General features: G+C 52.0%; 6 protein-coding genes across 6 annotated transcripts; 3 read left to right on the forward strand and 3 right to left on the reverse strand.

Moving 5' to 3' along the window:
* Window positions 1-243: 243 nt before the first annotated feature.
* On the reverse strand, window positions 244-1115 carry J4E92_001345 (uncharacterized protein; the record flags this gene model as incomplete). The annotated part of the gene is made up of 2 exons (XM_051492757.1): window positions 244-992; window positions 1079-1115. The coding sequence occupies 2 exons, from the start codon at window positions 1113-1115 to the stop codon at window positions 244-246; spliced, it is 786 nt and encodes a 261-aa protein (XP_051358269.1).
* A 417-nt stretch (window positions 1116-1532) lies between these two features.
* J4E92_001346 (uncharacterized protein) lies at window positions 1533-2483 on the reverse strand (the record flags this gene model as incomplete). Its single annotated transcript, XM_051492758.1, has 2 exons — window positions 1533-2285; window positions 2337-2483. The coding sequence occupies 2 exons, from the start codon at window positions 2481-2483 to the stop codon at window positions 1533-1535; spliced, it is 900 nt and encodes a 299-aa protein (XP_051358270.1).
* Window positions 2484-3003: 520 nt separating this feature from the next.
* J4E92_001347 (uncharacterized protein) lies at window positions 3004-3444 on the reverse strand (the record flags this gene model as incomplete). Its single annotated transcript, XM_051492759.1, has 3 exons — window positions 3004-3040; window positions 3094-3224; window positions 3289-3444. The coding sequence occupies 3 exons, from the start codon at window positions 3442-3444 to the stop codon at window positions 3004-3006; spliced, it is 324 nt and encodes a 107-aa protein (XP_051358271.1).
* A 3900-nt stretch (window positions 3445-7344) lies between these two features.
* J4E92_001348 (uncharacterized protein) lies at window positions 7345-9144 on the forward strand (the record flags this gene model as incomplete). The annotated part of the gene is made up of 3 exons (XM_051492760.1): window positions 7345-7415; window positions 7560-8546; window positions 8595-9144. The coding sequence occupies 3 exons, from the start codon at window positions 7345-7347 to the stop codon at window positions 9142-9144; spliced, it is 1608 nt and encodes a 535-aa protein (XP_051358272.1).
* Window positions 9145-10405: 1261 nt separating this feature from the next.
* On the forward strand, window positions 10406-11066 carry GPX1 (glutathione peroxidase gpx1; the record flags this gene model as incomplete). The annotated part of the gene is made up of 3 exons (XM_051492761.1): window positions 10406-10448; window positions 10521-10786; window positions 10869-11066. 3 exons carry the CDS (start codon window positions 10406-10408, stop codon window positions 11064-11066), a joined length of 507 nt encoding a protein of 168 aa, XP_051358273.1.
* A 1174-nt stretch (window positions 11067-12240) lies between these two features.
* J4E92_001350 (uncharacterized protein) lies at window positions 12241-12624 on the forward strand (the record flags this gene model as incomplete). The annotated part of the gene is made up of 1 exon (XM_051492762.1): window positions 12241-12624. One exon carries the CDS (start codon window positions 12241-12243, stop codon window positions 12622-12624), a length of 384 nt encoding a protein of 127 aa, XP_051358274.1.
* Between the last annotated feature and the right edge of the window lie 7521 nt (window positions 12625-20145).

Genomic DNA, 20145 nt, shown 5'->3' on the forward strand with positions numbered 1-20145 from the left:
AGGTTCGACTGATCAGACTCAAAACGACAGGCAATTCATAAAGAAACGCGGCATTGAAGTAGAATGGGCTGCGTCTTTAGCATGTTTGTTATATTCAAATATATATCGTCTATATACATCCAAATTGTCCCTATCCAACCTCATGTCTTCATTCAATCCGCGGGTATCAAACGTGTTCTGAAGGTCCCACAAACCCTCCATATCACCCTCAACAACCTACACAACAGCAGATCAACCAAGCTTTTACATAACCGTACAGCACCCAAGCTTCTTGAGCAACCTAGACAAGCCCTTCTTGGCCATCTGCTCAATCTCGTCATTCTGACCCTGCTGCTGTCCATGATGTTGCTGGCCACCGTGTTGTTGACCACCATGTTGCTGATGACCTCCATGTTGCTGGCCGCCATGTTGACCACCGTGCTGTCCACCATGCTGCCCACCATGTTGTCCAGGGTACCCTCCATAGCTCGGAGCCTGAGGAGGCGGCGGCATCTCATGCACATCACCACCCTGCAGATTCACAAAGATCCTACCCTCGTTCTCCTCGGTGCGATACTGCAATCCCAATTCGCGGCACACCTGCTCGACTCGCGGCTTGATCTTCTGGACATGGTTCCTGCTGTGATTGCCCTTGCCCACAATAACGTGTAGATGGCCTTCTCCCCTCTGTCTCGCGACCCTAATCCTCTCTTCCAGCACATCTTCGGCCTCTTCGACAAATAAGCCGTGGAGGTCAATGGTATCGCCCGCAACTCTGCCCTCGGCGTTGTTTTCCCGGAAGATGTAATCGCGCGCTTGACGGTTGTATTGGTCCATCTTCGCGGCGTGGGCTTTGCCTTCTTCAGAAAGCTCGTGGGCGCGCGCTCCATCGCCGGATTCGTAGGCTTGGTGGGCTTTGTCGAAGCAGGAGGAGCGTTTTGCGGCTTCTTGGCGCGCGAGGTCGCGGAGACGGTCGTACTCGGCTTCGGTATCGGAGGACGCGTGGTTTAGTGCTGGAGATGTTTGTCAGGCAATGCGCATTGTAGGTTGTGAGCGGTAGTGATTGTCCGTCACGGCTGGTCAGGCTTCGAGTACGTACAGCGCGCGCCCAATGAGTGCATTTCCATGGCGGCCATCTTGTCGCGACACCAATTATAACAATGAAATTCGCGTGAGAAGCGTGGGTGGTGCTGTGTTATGTTGTTGTCGAGCGACAGCACACATTAAGATGAAGCTCGGAGCCGCTAAAGCGGGTACATGCAGATGCGCAGGGTCCAGATTTGACGTGGCTCTGCCGTGAAGATCGGGCAGCCCCATCGTGGAGTACCCAAGATTGAACCACTGGGACGGTAAAAATGCGCTGTACTGCGTGTAGACCGATATGAAAATGAAGTGAATTGGGTGGGTATAATAATCGTACGATGCTGTTCGTGATGCTCGCAGTCGAGCAGAGCTTGCGCTGTGATTCCGCCAACAATTTTAACCCCTGCAATGCGTATACGACTGTTCAAGGCTGATGGCTGCGACATGGATGGGTAGGATCGAGAGTCGCCCTAGAAACGAATCTTCGGCCCAACGAAGACGATCAGGAAGGCGATCACCCATAGCCCAGCGATCATGCCGTACAGCTTGATCCTGTCCCACCAACCCTTGCCTTCAGTCATCCGCCGCAGGGCACCCATCCTCCTGCTGGCAGCATCCATGTTCAACGTGTTCTTGTCTAGCCCTGCAAGTGCGCGATCCACTACGCCTTTGTCCCCTTCGAGCGTGTTCCCAAAGTGTATTGACTGCTCTTTCAGTTGTCTTGCCATATCTAGCAAGTCCGTCGTGAGCTCTTCTTGTTCGTTGCGTTCGTGGGAGAGGAGCGCTTCTGTTTTCGCAAGCGAAGGGTCGGCTGTGCTTGAGGTAGATTTGGACGGAAACAAAGAGTTGCCGGATGCTGATTGAGTCCCTGCTGCGTTCGCCTCCGGCTTGCCTCTTCGGCGCAGTTCTGACGCGATGCCTTGTGCTGCATTCTGGAATGCCTCGTTGCCTTCTGTAGATGTCGACACATCGCGCCCTGCTTCTGTCTTCACTCTCGGTGCATACGAGGGAAACTGGTCCGCGTCTTCTTCATCAGAATCTACCGATCCCTCTGACTCCGTGTCGTCTAGCTGATTAAGCTCGTATATCCGTTGGTTGAGTTGCTTTATGAGTTCGCGTTTCTGTTGTAGGTCGTTTTGTAGTTCGGCTTTCTTCGACTTGGAGGGTATCGTAGAGGCAGAGTGTTCGAGGCTGAGGAGTAGGGTGCGGGCATGTTCAATGTTCTGTGATACCATCAGTATATGCAATCGAATGTATAACTGTGTGAAGCTTACCGCGCTCACACGTGCGCGCTCGTAGGTGGACTTTCGCAACTGCGGTGACGGGTCGACCAGTACTAAACGGTCTAATCTGGACAACAAGCGATTTAGGTTGATGCTCGTGGTGTCGCCGAAGCCCGGAGAGCGAGTTCTTGTAGTCATCGTAAGAGTTGTGGTGGTGCGCTTCTAGGTGGATGCGATTGAAAGCAGGCAAGAGTGATGAAGAGGTGACGTTGGCGGGGTAGCAACTGGTACACGCTGTAACTTAGATCAAGACGTGTTTATTCAGCTTGTGTTTCTTCGAGGTTCTTGTTTCGTCAAAATAGTTTGGGCTTAGGCAGCGCGCAGTTGGTGAAAGGTGTTGTTCATGTGAATTTACGTGTTCTCTCCGACGTCACCGTCGCGAACACCAATCGTGACATGGTGGGTCACCCCCACACAAGCCTAAGCTTTTGCTAAGACAACATCACAACATCTGGTACAAGTCTCATGTGAACAAATTGTTCATAATATGATACATCCTCTTGGTATAGTACAAGTCATGTGGTCGTCTAAAAACTGACCAATTCCATCGCTACGCTGTTTTTGCGCAAATGCGGTAATGCATGCTTCATCAAACTCCAGTCATCGCTATAACATGCTGAATGTATACACTCAAAGAAACAACAGAATGCTAATCAAGCTACTTCTGAGAAGGAGTAATGGGACCACGAGTGAAGCTACAAATGGTTAGCAAAGTGTCATGGTTCAAGGGAAAAGAGGCATGACGTACTTGTTCCAGAGAGTTCCAAGGAAACCTGGCTTTCCGTATGCGTCGTGGAATGACTGCCTACGAGCCATGCTCTCTTCGTCTTGACGACGCTTGAGGGCCTCTAGGTTGCCAAATCGCTGAGCTGCGGAAGACTGAGAGATGTTAGCAACTGTTGATATAATAATCCTGAGTATGAACCCAGAGAGAATAACATACCCTACGACGGCCATCGTAGTATGAAGAGCCAACTGAAGACTCTGAAGAACGACGGTCGGCCTCCTGCTTGGGTGCTTCGGGCATGGCTGGGGTGGTGTTGTCGCCAAAGACCTTGTGGTTTTGGGAAGAGTACTTCTGCTGGAATGGGGAAGGCATTGTGTGGTGTAGTTGGACTGATTGAAGTTTTTGAGAAGGTTGGAATTGGTGCAATTTGTTGATTGAGGCTGAGTGTATGTTTGAGCTGTGATACTATCTTCTCAACGGACAGCAGCAGCTTCATATAGCCGTTGTTCAGCTGAATGTCTTCGAAGGTACGATCGCTCGTGGCCTGACCATTACGCAGACGATATGTGATCGTACCAATCAGACGATGGTGGACTTCCCCCGCATTCCAAACGTGCAGCTTGGACCCTGATTTCTGTAACAATGACATGGAAAGAGCAGTTGCTGAACGCCAACCTGCTTACGAGCTCACTGATCAGAGCAAAGGGTCCTTATCCAGCGAATCAGGTCTTCATGATTCATACGCGTCATGTACGGCTCGGGGCTTCATGGGATGAACCCCCGCTATCATGTCCTCCACAACGTGACTTCGATCCAGGCTGACAGTCGTGGTCTCGAAGATAGTCTGGGAGATTCCAGAACCGGTTGGATTGTCGGCGGACCCTTGGGGGCTGAGTCACGTGCTAGTACCATTCATAGTACATCGATCGCGCTAGCCTTTGGAAGTAGATCGGTCTTGTCCCGATCACTGCTTGATCCCGGGGTAAACTGGAACCATGACGGCGTGGTGGACGGTGTGTTTGAGAACAAGACCTAAAGCAGCCACGCGCGTTGCCCTGCTTCACGTCGAGCTCGACCAGCTCGACCAGACGGCTAACTCCGTTCAGCTGCAGAGCGCTGAAGCTGCCAAACCCTTATCGCCAGGTAGTACCTTGACATCTTGTGCATACTCCGGAGTACCGTATCGACCAGGTCATCGTTGTTTCTTTTTCTGCGAACGCTGTTGATGTCATCAGAGGACGTTGCTCGAACTACTCACCTTGCTTTGTGTTGCGTTCCACGGACCCTGTAAATCGTCCAGTTCACGGTCAACGGGCAGACGCGATCAAATCTCGCCCGGGCAGAGTCACGTGTATGACGTCAATGGCTTCCTTGATGGCTGACTAAACACGACGCGTTACCCGATTAGATAAGCGAAGCTGGAAGAAAATGTCTTCCGCTCTTGCACTGCAGAACTTCTCCTCACCTACCAAGGTCACTCGCCTCTCCGATGCAGGCATCCACCAATCTTTTCGCGACACCGATGGCGACCGGCGCATCTTGAGTCAAAGAAACCGAGGTAGAAGCGACACGCGTCCTGAGCCGTGTCTTTAGAGTTTGAGGCTCCCCGCCGTTGGGTATCAGACTGGTTCTTACAGGTGAAGATTGGCAGGTACTGATGCAGATCTCTCGGCCACAGAAGAGCCGGGCCGATGAGAGAAAATCTCCCTCGTATCCAAGCTGTCCGAGTTTTGTCGCACAACACTCTCCTTTTCAATGCAGCCGCACACACATACACTCACACATGGCGCAAACTCAGTGCGTGTCATCGACTGCACTGCCTTGCCTCGACGTCCGCCTTGCCGTCGCCGGCCGAGGACCCTGACAACTGACAGGTCCACGAGGACGCCACCATGTACCTAGGTACCAAAGGTATGTTACATTCGTCCTTTGCCTCCCCCTTTCCTGATGATACCACAATTTTCAAAGCATAGTTCATCTTAGTCTTCGGACAGTGAGGAACGAAATCAGCAATGTCTTTCGCTCCTATCTGACACAAAAAACCCACAATTATTCACGTCTACCTTCTGGTCGAACACTTTCTGACAATGAATAGACTTTGCAGTATTCCCGCATCGCAGTGAGCATGCGCCACCAAGTAGGCCACAACCTGAGGCGCCTGCCAGACACCCGTCACCGGGTAAGCGATGTGTCGCCTGGTAACGTCTCAAGGCTAAATGCTGTGCGTGGTTTCTCCAAGCAGCCGCCGACGATGCCTGTGCCACAGCGCACGCTTGATAAGGCAATCTCAGTGGGATTGTATCACTGTGATGTATGCAGGTGCCGCCATGTCTGTCGTGAAGCGATGTCAGATCCGATTCAGAAGTCCGATTCAGAAGCAGCTCCCATCGCCGCATGTGTGCGCGCGCGCATCTCCTTCTCCTATGAATAAATAAGATTTCAAGGGGACAGTCAGTGCGGAACGTTGCGGGTGAGCCGGCTGAAGGGAGGGAGGGACACCGTTGTCCCATACACCACATGTTATCAATCAAACGCTATTGCTATTGCGCGTTCGCCGGGAGGTGCGCAACGCTCAGCCTCTCCATTTGCATTGTTGCCATGATTTGAGAGGATTATCCCCGGGGTAAAGTTTATTCATGTTGATCGCGGGACTACACGAGAATCACAACGATCTTGTGTACCTCCGGTGCAACAGGCCCTGATTTTTGCAGGTTTGGCGGCGTTATCGAGCCGCCATCCGGCCTCGCGGTTGGTGGTTGGCAGCGGCGATCGCTTCCCACTATGCAAGCCCGGCAATCCCCCGGCAACAATTCAGTTTAGATTCCCACAATTCGTACCCATGAGCGACATCGATATTTCGCCGACTCGGAACGCTGTCCTTCCAATGTAAGTCGCGAGACGTGCAGGATAACTGGAGAACCGAGCGCCGTCTCTGTGACGTTAGCGTTTGACACAAATTGATAAGAAAGCCGCCTTCCCAGCCCGACCGCCGAAGGATTTTGGCCCATTGGTTTTTGTACCGCCGAAGCACCGCAACAAGATTTTACTCGTGGGATATGCTTGTGGGGCTGTCTCCTATGCGTTGGCACTCGAACTAAGCCACCAACCGGTCAGCACGCACGCCCTCCCACACATTATTGTCCCGCTCGTTTCCTCCCTCTCTTCTCAACTCAACATCACACACCTACCTACACACGACATCAGCAATCGCCTCTGCAAACCAGCACATTCGAGCGATTTTTCTGGCATAATTTGCTAGCAACGACCATCAAAGACGACACTCTCAAACAAGAGCCCTTGCTCAGGATGACAATTCGGAGCCCAGACGGAGCCCTATCCAGGTACTTACTGCCCAACGGTTTCCCCCCAACTCATGTTCTGCTTTACGCGTTTCTTACCTTTGACTACGACATCCTGTGTTGCTAGACTCATGTATTTCTTTCCTACTGTTTATTTTTGTTTGCCGCCATTACAGCCCGCATGGATGCCCAAAGGATGCCACAGGATACCTTCCACTGGATGTGCCGCCCTGGTACAGGATCTCCACTTGGCCACTTTTCTTCAGTAAACCAATGCCGGATGCTTCCCAGGACAGCCTTGGATTCGAGAGACGTAGCGCACTGCCCTTGCAGTGTTTGTAGACACGACAATCACGAGGCCTCGCTGCCCCGACTTCAAAGCTATCATGCAGAGCTCTTGAATCGGCGGTCAACAGTCACGAGTGGATCCTCGCGCTAGTCACATGCGCTACGACGCACTATCTGGAAGATGACCAACAACAACGGTATGCAACCCTGCACCGCCCCCAGGACAACGTAGGCAACTCTCAGCAATGTCGTTCATTTATGTTATGTTCGACTGCGCTCAGCGACACACGACTGGTAGTATCAATGTACGCAATCCACACCTATGGAGCCCACAAGGATGAAGCCATCATGGACCTGCCTTCAGCACCTCAAGCCACATGGACTTCTCATGGACCCTGCCACGGTTCTCCACTGGACGCTAACGAGGACCACCATGGTCATGGACTGATTTGGAAACATTTGGAGATACGAAGTACGTACAGTAGGCTGAAGCTTCAGCCTATCCACATCGACCTATTGATCCGAGACTAACTTGACTGTTGTTGAAGGAACATAAGATGTTCTGGATGATTTGCTCCGCTTTCATCTTTCCTGGCCTCATTGGACATTACTGGATCTAACTGGATTATACACTGGATCGCCAACTTCTCGCCAAAGGACTGGTGGATGTTTCAGCTTACCCACAATGCCGTCCCTCCCTCCCCAGGAACCAGGTCGCTACCTCGCAGACAATCCCAATCTTACTGGCTTCCTAAGGTGCGTGCTAACCACTGACGCCTATGCGCTGCTCTGACTGACTCCTCTATAGGCATCCTCGGATATACTAACATGGCGTTTTCCTTTGTACATCTTCACGAACATGTTAGGTTTGCGCGTTTGGATACTAACTTTGGTGTCCAGCGACTCTTTCTTCGACTCACCACCGGAGAGTGCTTTCTACATCTCAAACATCACTGAGTGGAGGAAGGAAATCCCAGCCCCGGTCGTTTCCGCACCGGACTTTCCTTTCTCTTCAGACTTCCAGGACATGCACACAGCAGAATTCTTTGAAATCAAGGATACTGCTTCGGAGTGCAGCATGGACAGCGCATACCAGAGCCAGAGCGGCGCCAGCCGGCGCGGAGCCCAGAAGCCGGAGCTACACCACCAGGATAGCCGGATCAGCAGCCAGTTTGTTGGCAGCGACATCTACTCGCCGACAATGAGCTCGGAGAACTACAGCACATTCCCGGAGACCCTGGACATGAGCCACATGCAACCAGCCACATCTGGATCATGGAATGCCACAGAGGGACCCCTCACATATGCTAATTACTCTACAGCTCAGGACTACACACACTACTCGCCAGCGAACATGCCTCGCTTCGCACCTTCCACCATCGCCGACTCTCCACAGTGGGCTACATCCGAGACCACCTTCCAGAACAACCCTTTCACCTTCACATCATGGCCGACAAACGACACCATGTTCAACTCGCCTCAGCGATGGCACAGCGCCTCCTACGACGCCTCAGAGCGTCCCGCCACCCTACGCAACTCATCGTCATACTCTCTCCAAGAGGAGTCACGGCGAGCTTCAGCACAAGATGCTGGCTTCGGCGCGTTCGTCGGCACCCCGACCAGCACCGCCAGTGTTCACTTCCCTCAGACAGTCAATGTTCTCGAGGACACCAAGCCCGCATCTGTCGCCCACTCAGTGGAAGACAACGAAGACAGCCTCTCCCAGTCTGAGGCAGCTGAGACCAAGCTCGAAGAAGAGCGCACCAAGGTCGCCCGCAGCCACCCTCTCTACCAGCAGACACCAGACAAGGATGGAAAGTACCACTGCCCTGAGGAGGGCAAGGCCGGATGCACCCACAAGCCCACCGCTTTGAAGTGCAACTACGAGTATGTATCATTCTTACACAACCCAACATGCACTGACACCTACAACAGCAAGTACGTTGACTCTCACCTCAAGCCTTTCCGGTGCAACAAGAAGACCTGCGTCGGTGTGCAGTTCTCCTCTACTGCATGCCTCCTCCGTCACGAACGTGAGGCGCACGGTATGCACGGTCACGGCGCGAGGCCGCACCTTTGCCACTTCCGCGACTGTGAGCGCGCTGTGCCAGGTCACGGCTTCCCTCGTCGCTACAACCTCTTCGACCACATGAAGAGAGTGCACCAATACGACGGGCCCACTACTGAGCCATCCCCGCCTGTCCAAGGACAGGCTCCTCGCAAGTCGGCGTCTCGCAAGCGCAAGGCGTCGGCTGAGGAGACTGGTGAGAAGCGCGTCAAGGTTGTCAAGCTCACTGCCGAGCAACAACGCCAGCAGCGACGAGAGGCTCTCACCAAGGAGTTCTTGAGCAAGAAGCAGCACATCATTGATGTTCTGACCAATCTCAGTGCCCCCAACGAGCTCGGCGACGACATCCAGTTGACGAAGGAGGTCGTTGGCCTCCACGACATCTGCACTCAGTACCGAGATGTCTTCGGCGGCTGAATGAAGCACACGTCTGGTAGACTCCGTCTGCAGAGACAACCGCCAGCAGGTTTGTCATCACAAAGCCGGACCCCTACCCTTGTTTTTTCAATGCATACACATCGCGTTTGATTTTCTGCGTTCTCCGAAAGCCGGATGGATTCCCGCATGCCTCGCGGATGAAGGACCATGACTTCCCACAAGTCTCGGATGGATGCCACTTGCCCTGGATGGCCACAAATCTCCGGAGAAAACCCAGGATACAGAGCCAAGGACATGTCCCAGCCGTGGACTCGGATGCCAAAGGATAGCTAGTCAGCTCTTAGAGCGATAGCAACCCCGCTGAGGGGGAGAAGGACTGAGGTCTACTCATTGCACTATGCATGGCATGAGTTGGTTGATGTATCAGATTGATCTAATGTTAACGGAGGAGTGTAATTAGTACAGTTGTATTTCTTTTGCTAGTTGTCAGTACTCGGAATGATGACCATGGAGAAGAGGTCGGTCTTGTATAGCCATCATTACCCGCCGCGCGGACGTTGGTGGCTGGAGGAGAGATTGTTCTTGTTTTTGTACGTAGTTTTGCTATTTATACTGTTGTTGTTTTATCAAAATCACTCTTCATGTGCATGTGTGTGTGACCTTTGGTGTCGTTGATGGCAATAAGAGTGTGCCTGAGCTGCTACGTCGTGGGCGCCCTCACCAACTCCGGCATACTTCGGCAGCCCCTCATGCTTCCAAATACCTTCTATTCATCTAAAGAAGCCCATCGCGTGAAGTCCCAAATGTAGCAAGCAATCACCGAAGTCGTCAACGGCGCCCCACCGCCAGGTGCATTTTCGTCCGTAGTACGCAGTGGGTGGGACAAGCCGAGGTTGTGTCTGACCTGTCAGGCCCGATGGCCAGAGCCAAAGATCGGGTCTCCATCAGGGTCTTATTGCGTAAGCCCAAACCGCCAGTCAAACAATCGTACCTGGCTAGACCGAATCTTCGAGTAAGCAAAACACGGTCAACGGAGTTCCGCGTTTGCGTAGGATTATTAGGATTACGATTACGATCACATGCCATGATTCGATTGGGAGGGGCGACAAGCCGCACAGCCCCGCGTATCGCGACGAACTTCAGACCTGTTTTGCGACACGACTTAAAGCTCCGAAGCCTTACCACCACTTTTGCACCTTGCGCTTATACGACTTCTACACGCTCCTATATACCTGTTTTCGAGAAGACGACTGTCTACGTAAAGAAAGAAGTACCAGGAAAGAAAGCACACTACACAACCATGGCCTCCGCAACGAGCTTCTTCGACTTCAAGCCCAAGGACAGTACGTCACACCTCTCTTTCCTCTCCCTCTCGCCCATCTCTCTTCGCAACAGCAACTGACAACCCCACGCAGAAAAGGGCACCCCCTACGACCTCTCCAAGCTCAACGGCAAAGTCGTCCTCGTCGTAAACACAGCCTCGAAATGCGGCTTCACCCCCCAATTCGAGGGCCTCGAGAAGCTCTACAAGGACGTCAAGGCCAAACACCCCAACGACTTTGAAATCATCGGCTTCCCGTGCAATCAGTTCGGTGGCCAGGACCCAGGCTCCAACGACGAGATTCAGGAGTTTTGCCAGTTGAACTACGGTGTTAGCTTCCCTGTGTTGGGCAAGATTGATGTAAGCAACCGAAACGAAACGAACCCATGGCTTATGCGATACAATGAACACATGCTAATTACTTTCTTTTTGTTGCGAATAGGTCAACGGCGCATCCGCAGACCCCGCCTTCGAATGGCTCAAGAACGAGAAGCCGGGCCTTATGGGCCTCAAGCGTGTCAAGTGGAACTTTGAAAAGTTCCTTGTTGGCAAGGATGGAAAGGTTAAGGGCAGGTGGGCGAGCACGAAGAAGCCTGAGGATCTCAAGGCGGATATCGAGAAGGAGTTGGCTGGTAAATAAACGGGTGTGGGCGTGATGATGGCGCGGTACGTACAAGAAGGGGGAGGCTTGATGCTGGGGAGGAGGGATATATGATGGAGTATTGATACCACTTGCATTGAATGGAATTGATCGCACTATGAATGGAGCGGCTATACGTGATTTGGGCCGGCGGATACCATGGTGGTGTTAGTTAACACCCTGCTCAATAGCCAGGGCTGGAGAATGCACCGAGTGAACTTCTTGCGCCCTCGTCGCATCGTCGGAAAGGGCGTACCGAGCGCCAGCACCATACAAAGAGGACATTCCGAAAGCCATGATATCGACATGTACCCGCACCGCGCTGCAGCCGCTGACCGCACTCTACTTTTCCAAAACACACACTTGCAAGCGCATGGGCGACACTTTCTGTTCTCCAGACGTCGCTAGCGGGTCTCGGATGCAGGTATAAAACATCGCCAATCGACCTCCTCTTTCCTTCCTTCATACCTTTCCACCAAAAAACATTTTACCAAAAAGACACAAGGGAAAGAACTATGTGGGCTCGTCCCTTTGGTTCCTTGATCACTGCACCGAAAGCCACTGTTCGAAATGTCATGTCTCTGGCAAAGAAGCCGTTACCAAAAAAAAATGAGGACATGATGCTTATGTGTTACCTCAATTTCAGCTACATATCTACGTTCGAAGACTCTCAAAAACCGAATTCTCGATTTTCATGAGCCGAGAGCCAGCGGACAGACCTTTTCATGACATTGTTATACATGCGAGATCCAAAAGTACAGAGATTGATTCGATGTTCTCGCTGTCCTTCTTCCTTTCTGATGCACTCGTCTGCGCAAACTAGACTACTAGTCGTTTATGCTTGGTCGTAGCCTAGGGAGCTGGATAATATATAAATAGTGTCTTCTATACCTTTATTTCTTCTCCTATGATTCAGTACTAATAGTATTATGTACTTCTGCAATGGCCACGGATTCCGTTTCAGAGTGTGAGACCTCGCGGAAGCGATGGAAGAATCGAGGAAGCCACCGAGGCCGCCCATTCGTACCATGCCGCAATCCTTCGCTTCGCGACTGCCTGGACTTTCTGCAGGCGCTCATCACGCTATCCTTATCCTCTTGCAAATATCTCGGCAATCCGCGCAAAATCGGCCTGGCCACCTAACCCGCCTCACGACACATTTGTCAACGTCACCATGTTCAGCCAACCCAGGATCACCAAGTTCGTCGACAGCCTGCGCAAAGTACCCGAGGGCGAAAGCATAGAGCAGTTAAAGCTTAACGATTACCTCCAGCCTTGGGGATTTACCATCTATCGGACGTACTACGGACCCGGATCTAATGAGCAATGGGACAAGCTGTTACAAAACATTACCACTGGTGTCAAGAATCGACTCAAAGCGAGTGGAGGATCAAATGAAGACCCTGCCATGATTGTCAAAGCGGAGGAACTCTTCAAACTGATCGTGATCCGAGGAGCTAGATGGTGTATAAAGGATGTCTTCTACACCTTTATTCCTTCTTCTACAACCCCGACACCTTTTCAAAAGTTTATTATCAAAAATATTTACTCTACCTGACCATGAGTGTAAGCACCCTCCGCTCGCGCGAGAGAACACCAAAACATGATACCTACATATGCATGATCAGACTGGCGACCTCGGGACTCTCTGTCTTATCAAAACAGAACACATTCCTATCTATGACTTCGGTTATTTCAAAAAGTCGCGCCCAGACTCTTCCATGAGTTTTTCCTCGGTCCTGCACTGAGCAAGAGCGTGCTTTCTACTGAGTCCAAAAATCCGCGTTCTGGATAGCAATGCTGTTACGAAACAACGTAAACCACTGCTCATGGAAGCAAGACCTTCAGCACTTCGCTACCCTCTTATTCTAGAAAGGGTTCCGCAAAAGTGGTTATGTGTCTTTGGCTGCATCTCGCTCACTATAAAAGATGTGCGACTTCCCGCTCAGTTTCCTCTTTCTTCCTCCACAACACTTTTGTTCTTGTATTACCAAAAAGAAAACAAAACACTCGATGGACTTGTTGTTGCGTTGGTCTCTCCAAAACTCTTTTCACGCTTTCTCATGCAACGAGAAAGAAGCCCCTTCAATTCCTTCCAGGACGTCAATGTCAAATCGCCAAAATTCCCAAGACATCAATACTAAGGACTGTGTTGTGGGCGTTCTCTGAGTAGAAAGCAAGATGAGGAGCCCTCATGAAGCGGGTGCACTGGCAAGCAAAAGCGCATACCTTCAATATCATGTGTCCACCAAAGACCACCACGTCTGCGCGAAAATCAGTCGCCCAAATCAACGCCAGCCTCTATATTTACCTTCACGTCTTACCTAGATTCTGTGATGTACCGTCATTGCTCTTGGGAGGAAAACTGAAAATTAGAGGCTCAGAACATATGTGTGGCGAGCTGGTCTACTGTTACGATTAGTGGGCTGGGGGCGCGGTGGTAACTGTGCAGACGCCTGCGATCGACACCTTTCGAAAAGTTACCCGATTAGGAAAGTGCTTACCTACCAAGTATCATGGATGAGGTCTACATGAAAGCTCTTTTGGAGTACATGAGTCGTAGTCAATAGAAGTGACCGAGCTTAAAACTGAGGGAGGAGATTTTCATGTGTTCTTCTCCACTGCTTTGCACGATAAAAGCACCTCAAAGCACCATTCCTCTTTCCTCATCTTACACCCACCATTAATGTTTCCAAAACACATACGTTTAGCACTCATGTGGCAACTGCGTCCTTCCCGACGCTTCATCTATACAAAAGACACCCCCTACATTCCATGTCTGCCCTGGCGTCCGAGATCGACCGAAACATCAGCAAGAACACAGCATATGTCTCTGTGACTACAACAAATACGGATTCACCGCCGTGATGTCTTTCTCGCCTCCAAGAGCATATAAATACCTGCGCTCTTCCTGCTGCTCTCTTGCTTATCAACTAAAGCATACCTTTGGTTCCTCGATTCTAAAAAGAGGGCGAAGAAGTCCATGTTGCAAATTCCTTTCTAGGACACCCAACGAAACGAAAATGCCTGCGATCACCTACGTATGGAGATTTGGGGCAACCGCGTCCGTCTCTGTCACTAAAACGTCGTGACCGTGCAAGAAAACTTTCACGATAGAGTTAATAGACAATGCATGTCTCTGTCTCGGATTGCAGGCTACTTCGAAAGCCGCATTATTCCGTTGCATGCTCCGTGTGTAGTGACTTCCTCAAACAGGGCATCATAGCTTTAAAAGTGCTTCTTCGTTTCCCATGTCTCCTGCGTTCTTTCTTTTGGTCAGAGCATCAAAACCGCTACCGAAAGCCCTAGTGGACGAAGTCATGGCTTGTCCGGTTTGTCTCCTCCAATTGAAGGCTTTCCGCTCTTTTTGAAATGTGTCAAAAAATCCACTCGTACCCTTTGATGTGATCGGTTTTGAGGTGGATCGCCATATAAAATGTCCACGTCACGACATTCCTTCTTCTTCCACACACACACACTGTCCCCCCTCACATTTTACCAAAACTACGGGACATACAGTTAATGTGCTCTTCGTTTCTCTCTCTGGTTGTACCAAAAAGCGCATCCAACTCTAGCATGGCTCGAGAGCTCCTTGCCCTAATCCATCGCAATACCATCTCTTTTCCAAAATCACTCCAGCAGTCGGCCATGAGTAGCAGTGCCAACACTCGCGCGATACCCTTAGCGCCAATTAAAGTCTACATAAAGACTGGGAATCTGGCCTTCTCATCACTATCACTCACTCGAGAGCTTTTCCAACGAAAATGTTTTTCGACAAATTCATGGGTACTGGGAGTTGTGTTGAGCTTTACAGCCAACAAAAACCCCGATTACCCCAAGTATGGGCGGCGTTGAGCGAAGTGCGGGACGCGGAGGAAGATTTTGACGAGGAGTAGTGATGATGATCATCATCATCATTAGTACATGTGTGACAACAGATCTTGACGTACGGGTTGTGGAACAGGACCAGGTCCAGACATGCGATCATAGTAAAGCAAAAGTGTTATATTTCTCTAGCAACGATTGTAGTATGGTTTTCTCCCTTTTCTTTCTCAACTGTGATAAGCCTGTTGGGCAACAAGGAGTGTGTAGAATCGAATGCTATCTCCTGTAGATAGCCTATACATCATTCCCACTGCAGCTGATGTCCCCATCCTGCTTTGTATCTTCTTCACACCTACGCAGGTCCGATGTTGAAGTGCGATGCCACGTTGCCACACACTTCGGCGTGCGACCGCATGTTGACACGGACGCATGCAGTGTGGCGCCTGAAGGATGGTGCCAAGTTGAGCTGCAGTACGGACTGGATCCAATATCGATATCTGTGCTAACGCACTGGCAGTCGCCTTCTCTGGTCATGCCGACGGAGCGCACTGTGGGTTGGACGACCCCCTGTGAAGCATCTTGCCCCGTTGGGTGGAAGAGAGGCTCGCAGCCAAAACGTGGTACGTAACCAGTAGGAATGATCCCTACGGTATCAGAAGACAAGAGATCAGTCGTATCCGTTGTTGCCAGTGCCTATCTGGCTGGCGAAAGCCGTGGAAACGCTACGAGCATCGTCATCCTCAAAGCCACCAAGTCCATTACGCAGACCGCGACCAGCACCGAACCCAGTACCAACGTTGGGACCCTGACGGGTGGTCTCTACGTAACGGTTGAGACGGTCAGACTGGCTGAGAGAAGTCGGCTTGTTGTAGTCATTCAAGCTCAGGCCAGATAGGCTGATACCGCCTGGTGCATCGCTGCGAGTATCGGTAAGCTCGCTAGCGGCAACCGACTCACCAGCAACACTTGCAGGTGCTCCATTCTTGCCCTTGCCGTTGGGACGACCAGGAAGAGGCCATGACTCCTGGAAGTTGGAGAACATGGGAGGGTAGTTGGAGGGAACACCAACACCACCAAGGGCAGAAGAGTGGACTGAAGAGACATCATCTGGGATGTAGCCGACGATCGAGCCGTTGTCGTTGTACTCCTGGCGAGGCTTGTTCCCGTTGAAGCCAGCCTGGCGACCAGATGTCATAGCATTAGCGTGCTGGTAGGCCATCTGGTAGCGCTGAGGTCCACGGTAGGTCTGCTTTGGGCGGCTGAATTGCAGAAGGGAAACCTGCAAGTTGGTCAAAGGACCCTCAACAAGACAGTTGCGCTCCTTGAAGTGGAGAAGGAGGTAGTGCCATAGCGGATGCTTGGACAAGACCTTGGGGTTACCCAAGATGACGAGACCGTACTTGGCTCGGGTCAAGGCGACGTTAAGACGACGAGGATCGCTCAAGAAACCAATACCCTGGTGGTCGTTGGAACGGACACAAGATAAGATGATGAAGTCCTTCTCACGACCCTGGAATGCGTCGACGGAGGCAACTTCAACTTCCTTGTAGTTTTCCTTCTTAAAGCTGCCTGTTGCCTGCATGGAGCTGACAACATAACTACGCTGACCTTCGTATGGAGTGATGATACCAATGTCGCCAGGCTGTACACCGGCCTTGAAGAAGCGGGTGACAATCTTTTCGACGTTCTGAGCCTCGGTACGGTTGAGGTAGGATGTTCCAGAGGCTGAGATTTCTTCGGCACCAAGGTTGGACCAGAACATCATGGGGCTGTCGACGACGGGCCAGGGGAAGTCGACATCGCGACGGATGCGCTCCTGCATGGTGACACCGTTCTGAAGAGAACCCTCGTAGAACATGTTCGAAGGGAACTCGGACAGACAAGGATGCATACGGTACTGAACCTGAAGGCGGATAGGAGAGCATCCCAGAATGACGAGACGCTCGAAGAGAGACTGGTTGAGACCAGCTGTTGCGGCCTTCTTGTTCATGATGACAGGTCCAAGTTGCTGGTGATCACCGACAAGTACGACCTGCTTGCACCCAAGGACCAGGGGAATCATGCACTCTGGCTCGGCTGACTGTGTCGATTCGTCGATAAGGACAGTGCGGAACTTCATCTTGGAGAGGCGCGGATCACCGGCACCAACACAAGTGCAGCAGATGACATCAGCTGCGTTCAGAATCTCGCGTTCAGCTGCACGGGTAAGCTGCTTGAACTTCTTCTCATCTTGACTTGAGAGTTCACCAACATCGCTCTTCAACTGGTTCAACTTGTTGAGCTCAACGTTGGTGTCGTTCATGCGGACTTGCTCGTGAAGGGAGAGGAAGCCGACAGGAGATTCGACATCCTCCCTAGACTTAGCGGTGACACGGACAGTCTTCAGCCCAGTAAGATGAATACGTTCGCACAGCTGGTCAACAGCGACGTTGGAAGGTGCGCAAACCAGGACCTGGCTACCGCTGATCTTGCAGAGATGGTAGATGATGGTGGCTGAGGTGACAGTCTTTCCAGTACCAGGAGGACCTTGGATCAAGCTGAGTGGCTTTTGAAGCACACTCTTGACAGCGTTGATTTGACTGGCGTTCAATTCAGGAAGACCTGGAACGCTGAACTTGCGGGGAATCTGGATCTTCATGGGCGCGGAAGCAACCTCATGGCCGAGAAGACGATGGAAGATGTAACCCGAAACACTCATCTCGTCGATGGCAAAGGTCTTCATGGCGTGTTGCATGCGGTCGAACGAAGTGGCCTTCCAGACGTAGTCGGCGCTGAAGTTGTGGGTGCACTCAGTAGGGACAGACTTGTGGTCGCCCTTGGTGCGCAGCTCAATCGTCACCTCATCGGACTGGTTGTTTGGGATCTTGATGACATATCCAACGCCTTCCCAGTGTGGACGGAGTTCTCCTGTATAGCGCAAGCGCATCTCGTCGCCGACTGCGAGCTTGACGTCGCCCAGCTCGAGCTTGGGGAGGATGAAGCTGGCCGTGTGCTTGTTGTTCAGGGCCATGTCCCAGCGAACGACAAGGTTGTCCTGCGACTGCGACTCCTTCAGCTTGCGATCATAGTCGGCCTCGATCTTGACTAGGGGACCAAAGACGTTCTGGTATTGGAAGGCGTCATCGTAGCGCAGCAGGACCTTGGCGATAACCTCCTCTTGACCAGCACCCTTCTCAAGATCGGCAATTGTAGCATTTGCGTTGTCCTTCCATAGCTCTTCGAGTTTCGCAATCGTCTGGGGGCTGAGGTGGCGGGCGCGGAGCTGCTCCTGGTCGGTCGGGGCAGGTACGAGCCATGGAAGGAAGGAGCGGTCCTCGATGAGCGGCTGCCAACGCGACACGTCCCAGTTCATGTCCTTTTGCGAAGGCATGGAGGCGCATGGCTGGCGACATAGGAGGACGACGACGGTGTCTGATTTGGCGGGGATGAAACCGAGGAGGAAGACGTTCTTGGTACCGCAGTTGTAGCATTCGAGCGTCGTGTCGCCGAGCGAGGAGGCGGGGTGGAGCTGGACTTCCTTGTGACGGGCGCGGACGAGATGGTTGATGATGTGCGAGGAGGACGAGTTGCCACGGGCGCTGCAGAACCACTTGCTGCAGGCGAGACACTTGACAACGCTGCCGGCGTTGTGAATACCACAGTATGCGCCTAGTCGGGACATTAGTATGCCTCTCATTCCCCCCCAAACCATCATGACCTACAAGCGTGTGCTGGTAGCTCGACCTCGGCGTCTTCCGCTCGCATAGCAGACTGGCCGTTGCGTCCGCCGACTGGCATGCTGGCCATGCTCTCCAGGTCGTCTTCATCGTACTCTTCGTCGTCATCTGCGCGTCGCCTACGCGAAAGCCCACCGCGTGCAAGATCGCCGTCGAGAATGCCCTCGTCTACGTCACCGGCGTTGATAGTGGCAGCCGAGTCGGACACCAGGTGGTTGCCCATGTGCGTGAAGGCGCCCTCCATGATGAAGGTTCGCGTCCAAGCCTCCCTGCTTTATTCGAAATTTGTGGGGTCGGGTTGAGAGTTTCGGGGGCAGTTGCTGCCGGGAATGTCGTGGGTGGTTTGTGATCAGGTCGGCTGCTCACACCATTTCCAGCGGGAGGTTGTGTGGTAGCGCTTGGCGTGTTTGCGCGCGCAAGTGGTGGTGGCGGCGAAAGATTGTGTCTCAAGGTTGCAGCAATTCAGCGGGGTCGGAATGTCGGAGCACAAGGCTTAGCGCGTTTCTTACCTGAGGCATCGCTCTTTCCTCCACAAGACACTCACTCTGTCATCAAGACCATAGCTCGAGTCTCGTCTCTTTCCTTTCTCCTCCCACCGCTCAATACCGCCATCTCATACATCCAGTCAGTTCGAGGCCGGCGTCTGTAGCAGTGGCGCTCTGTTAGGTTTCACAACGGCTTTTGATCGTCAGTGAAATGACCTGCAGCAGAGCCGCATTAATGGACCCTTTATTCTAGTGCCAACGTCTTTTCTACGGATGTGTCGAAACCATACGCCCTCATGCACGCCATGTTCGGAGTCTTTACTTATAAGGTCCGATACAGTGCGAGTTGAGGAGTCCGTGATTGCTACTCGACTATGCCTGCCAAAACCGTTCACGGCTTCCACGGATTCCTCACATTACAGAGGATATCACTTAGGTTTATCGCATACATTTTCTTGTATGACGTCAAACGCAGCGGTCGGTATGATTTTCTTTTATGACACTTCGCCCAAATGCCAACCCGGAGGTCTCAACAGTAACCCCATATCTCGCTTTCACAATGACCGGGTAAGGACGCGCGGCTTACGTTATCCGAACACTCTATATAACGCGCAAAGATAGGTCTTCGCGGCTTGCAGAACATTTCACAAGAGCGAGCGGACAGGGACGCCATCGACGACGTTTGCCAAGTCCGGAACAGGACTAGGGTGGCTACAATTTGTGTCGCAATTCACAAGCAACATGTAAGACATAATCCTGCATACTACCTACTTGCTAAGATATAACAGTGTGTATTCAGCGACTTGGAAATGCGACACACATTCTGACTGCCCCTGCTGACAGCTCTTTTACGAAGCGAGCATTTCCAACCCCCACGTCTGTGTAACGGTACAACATCAATGTACTGATACATGACGATATATCCAGTCTCCTTACATCGATGCTGCGTACTGCCGACGCAATACGATGCCAACCCGCCGAGCACTATCGCCGGAGAGCATCCGAGTGCCCCACACCTACTCATTGGAAGTGGCGGCAGCCGCAGTATCCACA

Source organism: Alternaria infectoria (genome assembly GCF_024043175.1).
Source record: "Alternaria infectoria strain BMP 0036 chromosome Unknown scaffold_1, whole genome shotgun sequence".
Lineage (NCBI taxonomy): Eukaryota > Fungi > Ascomycota > Dothideomycetes > Pleosporales > Pleosporaceae > Alternaria > Alternaria infectoria.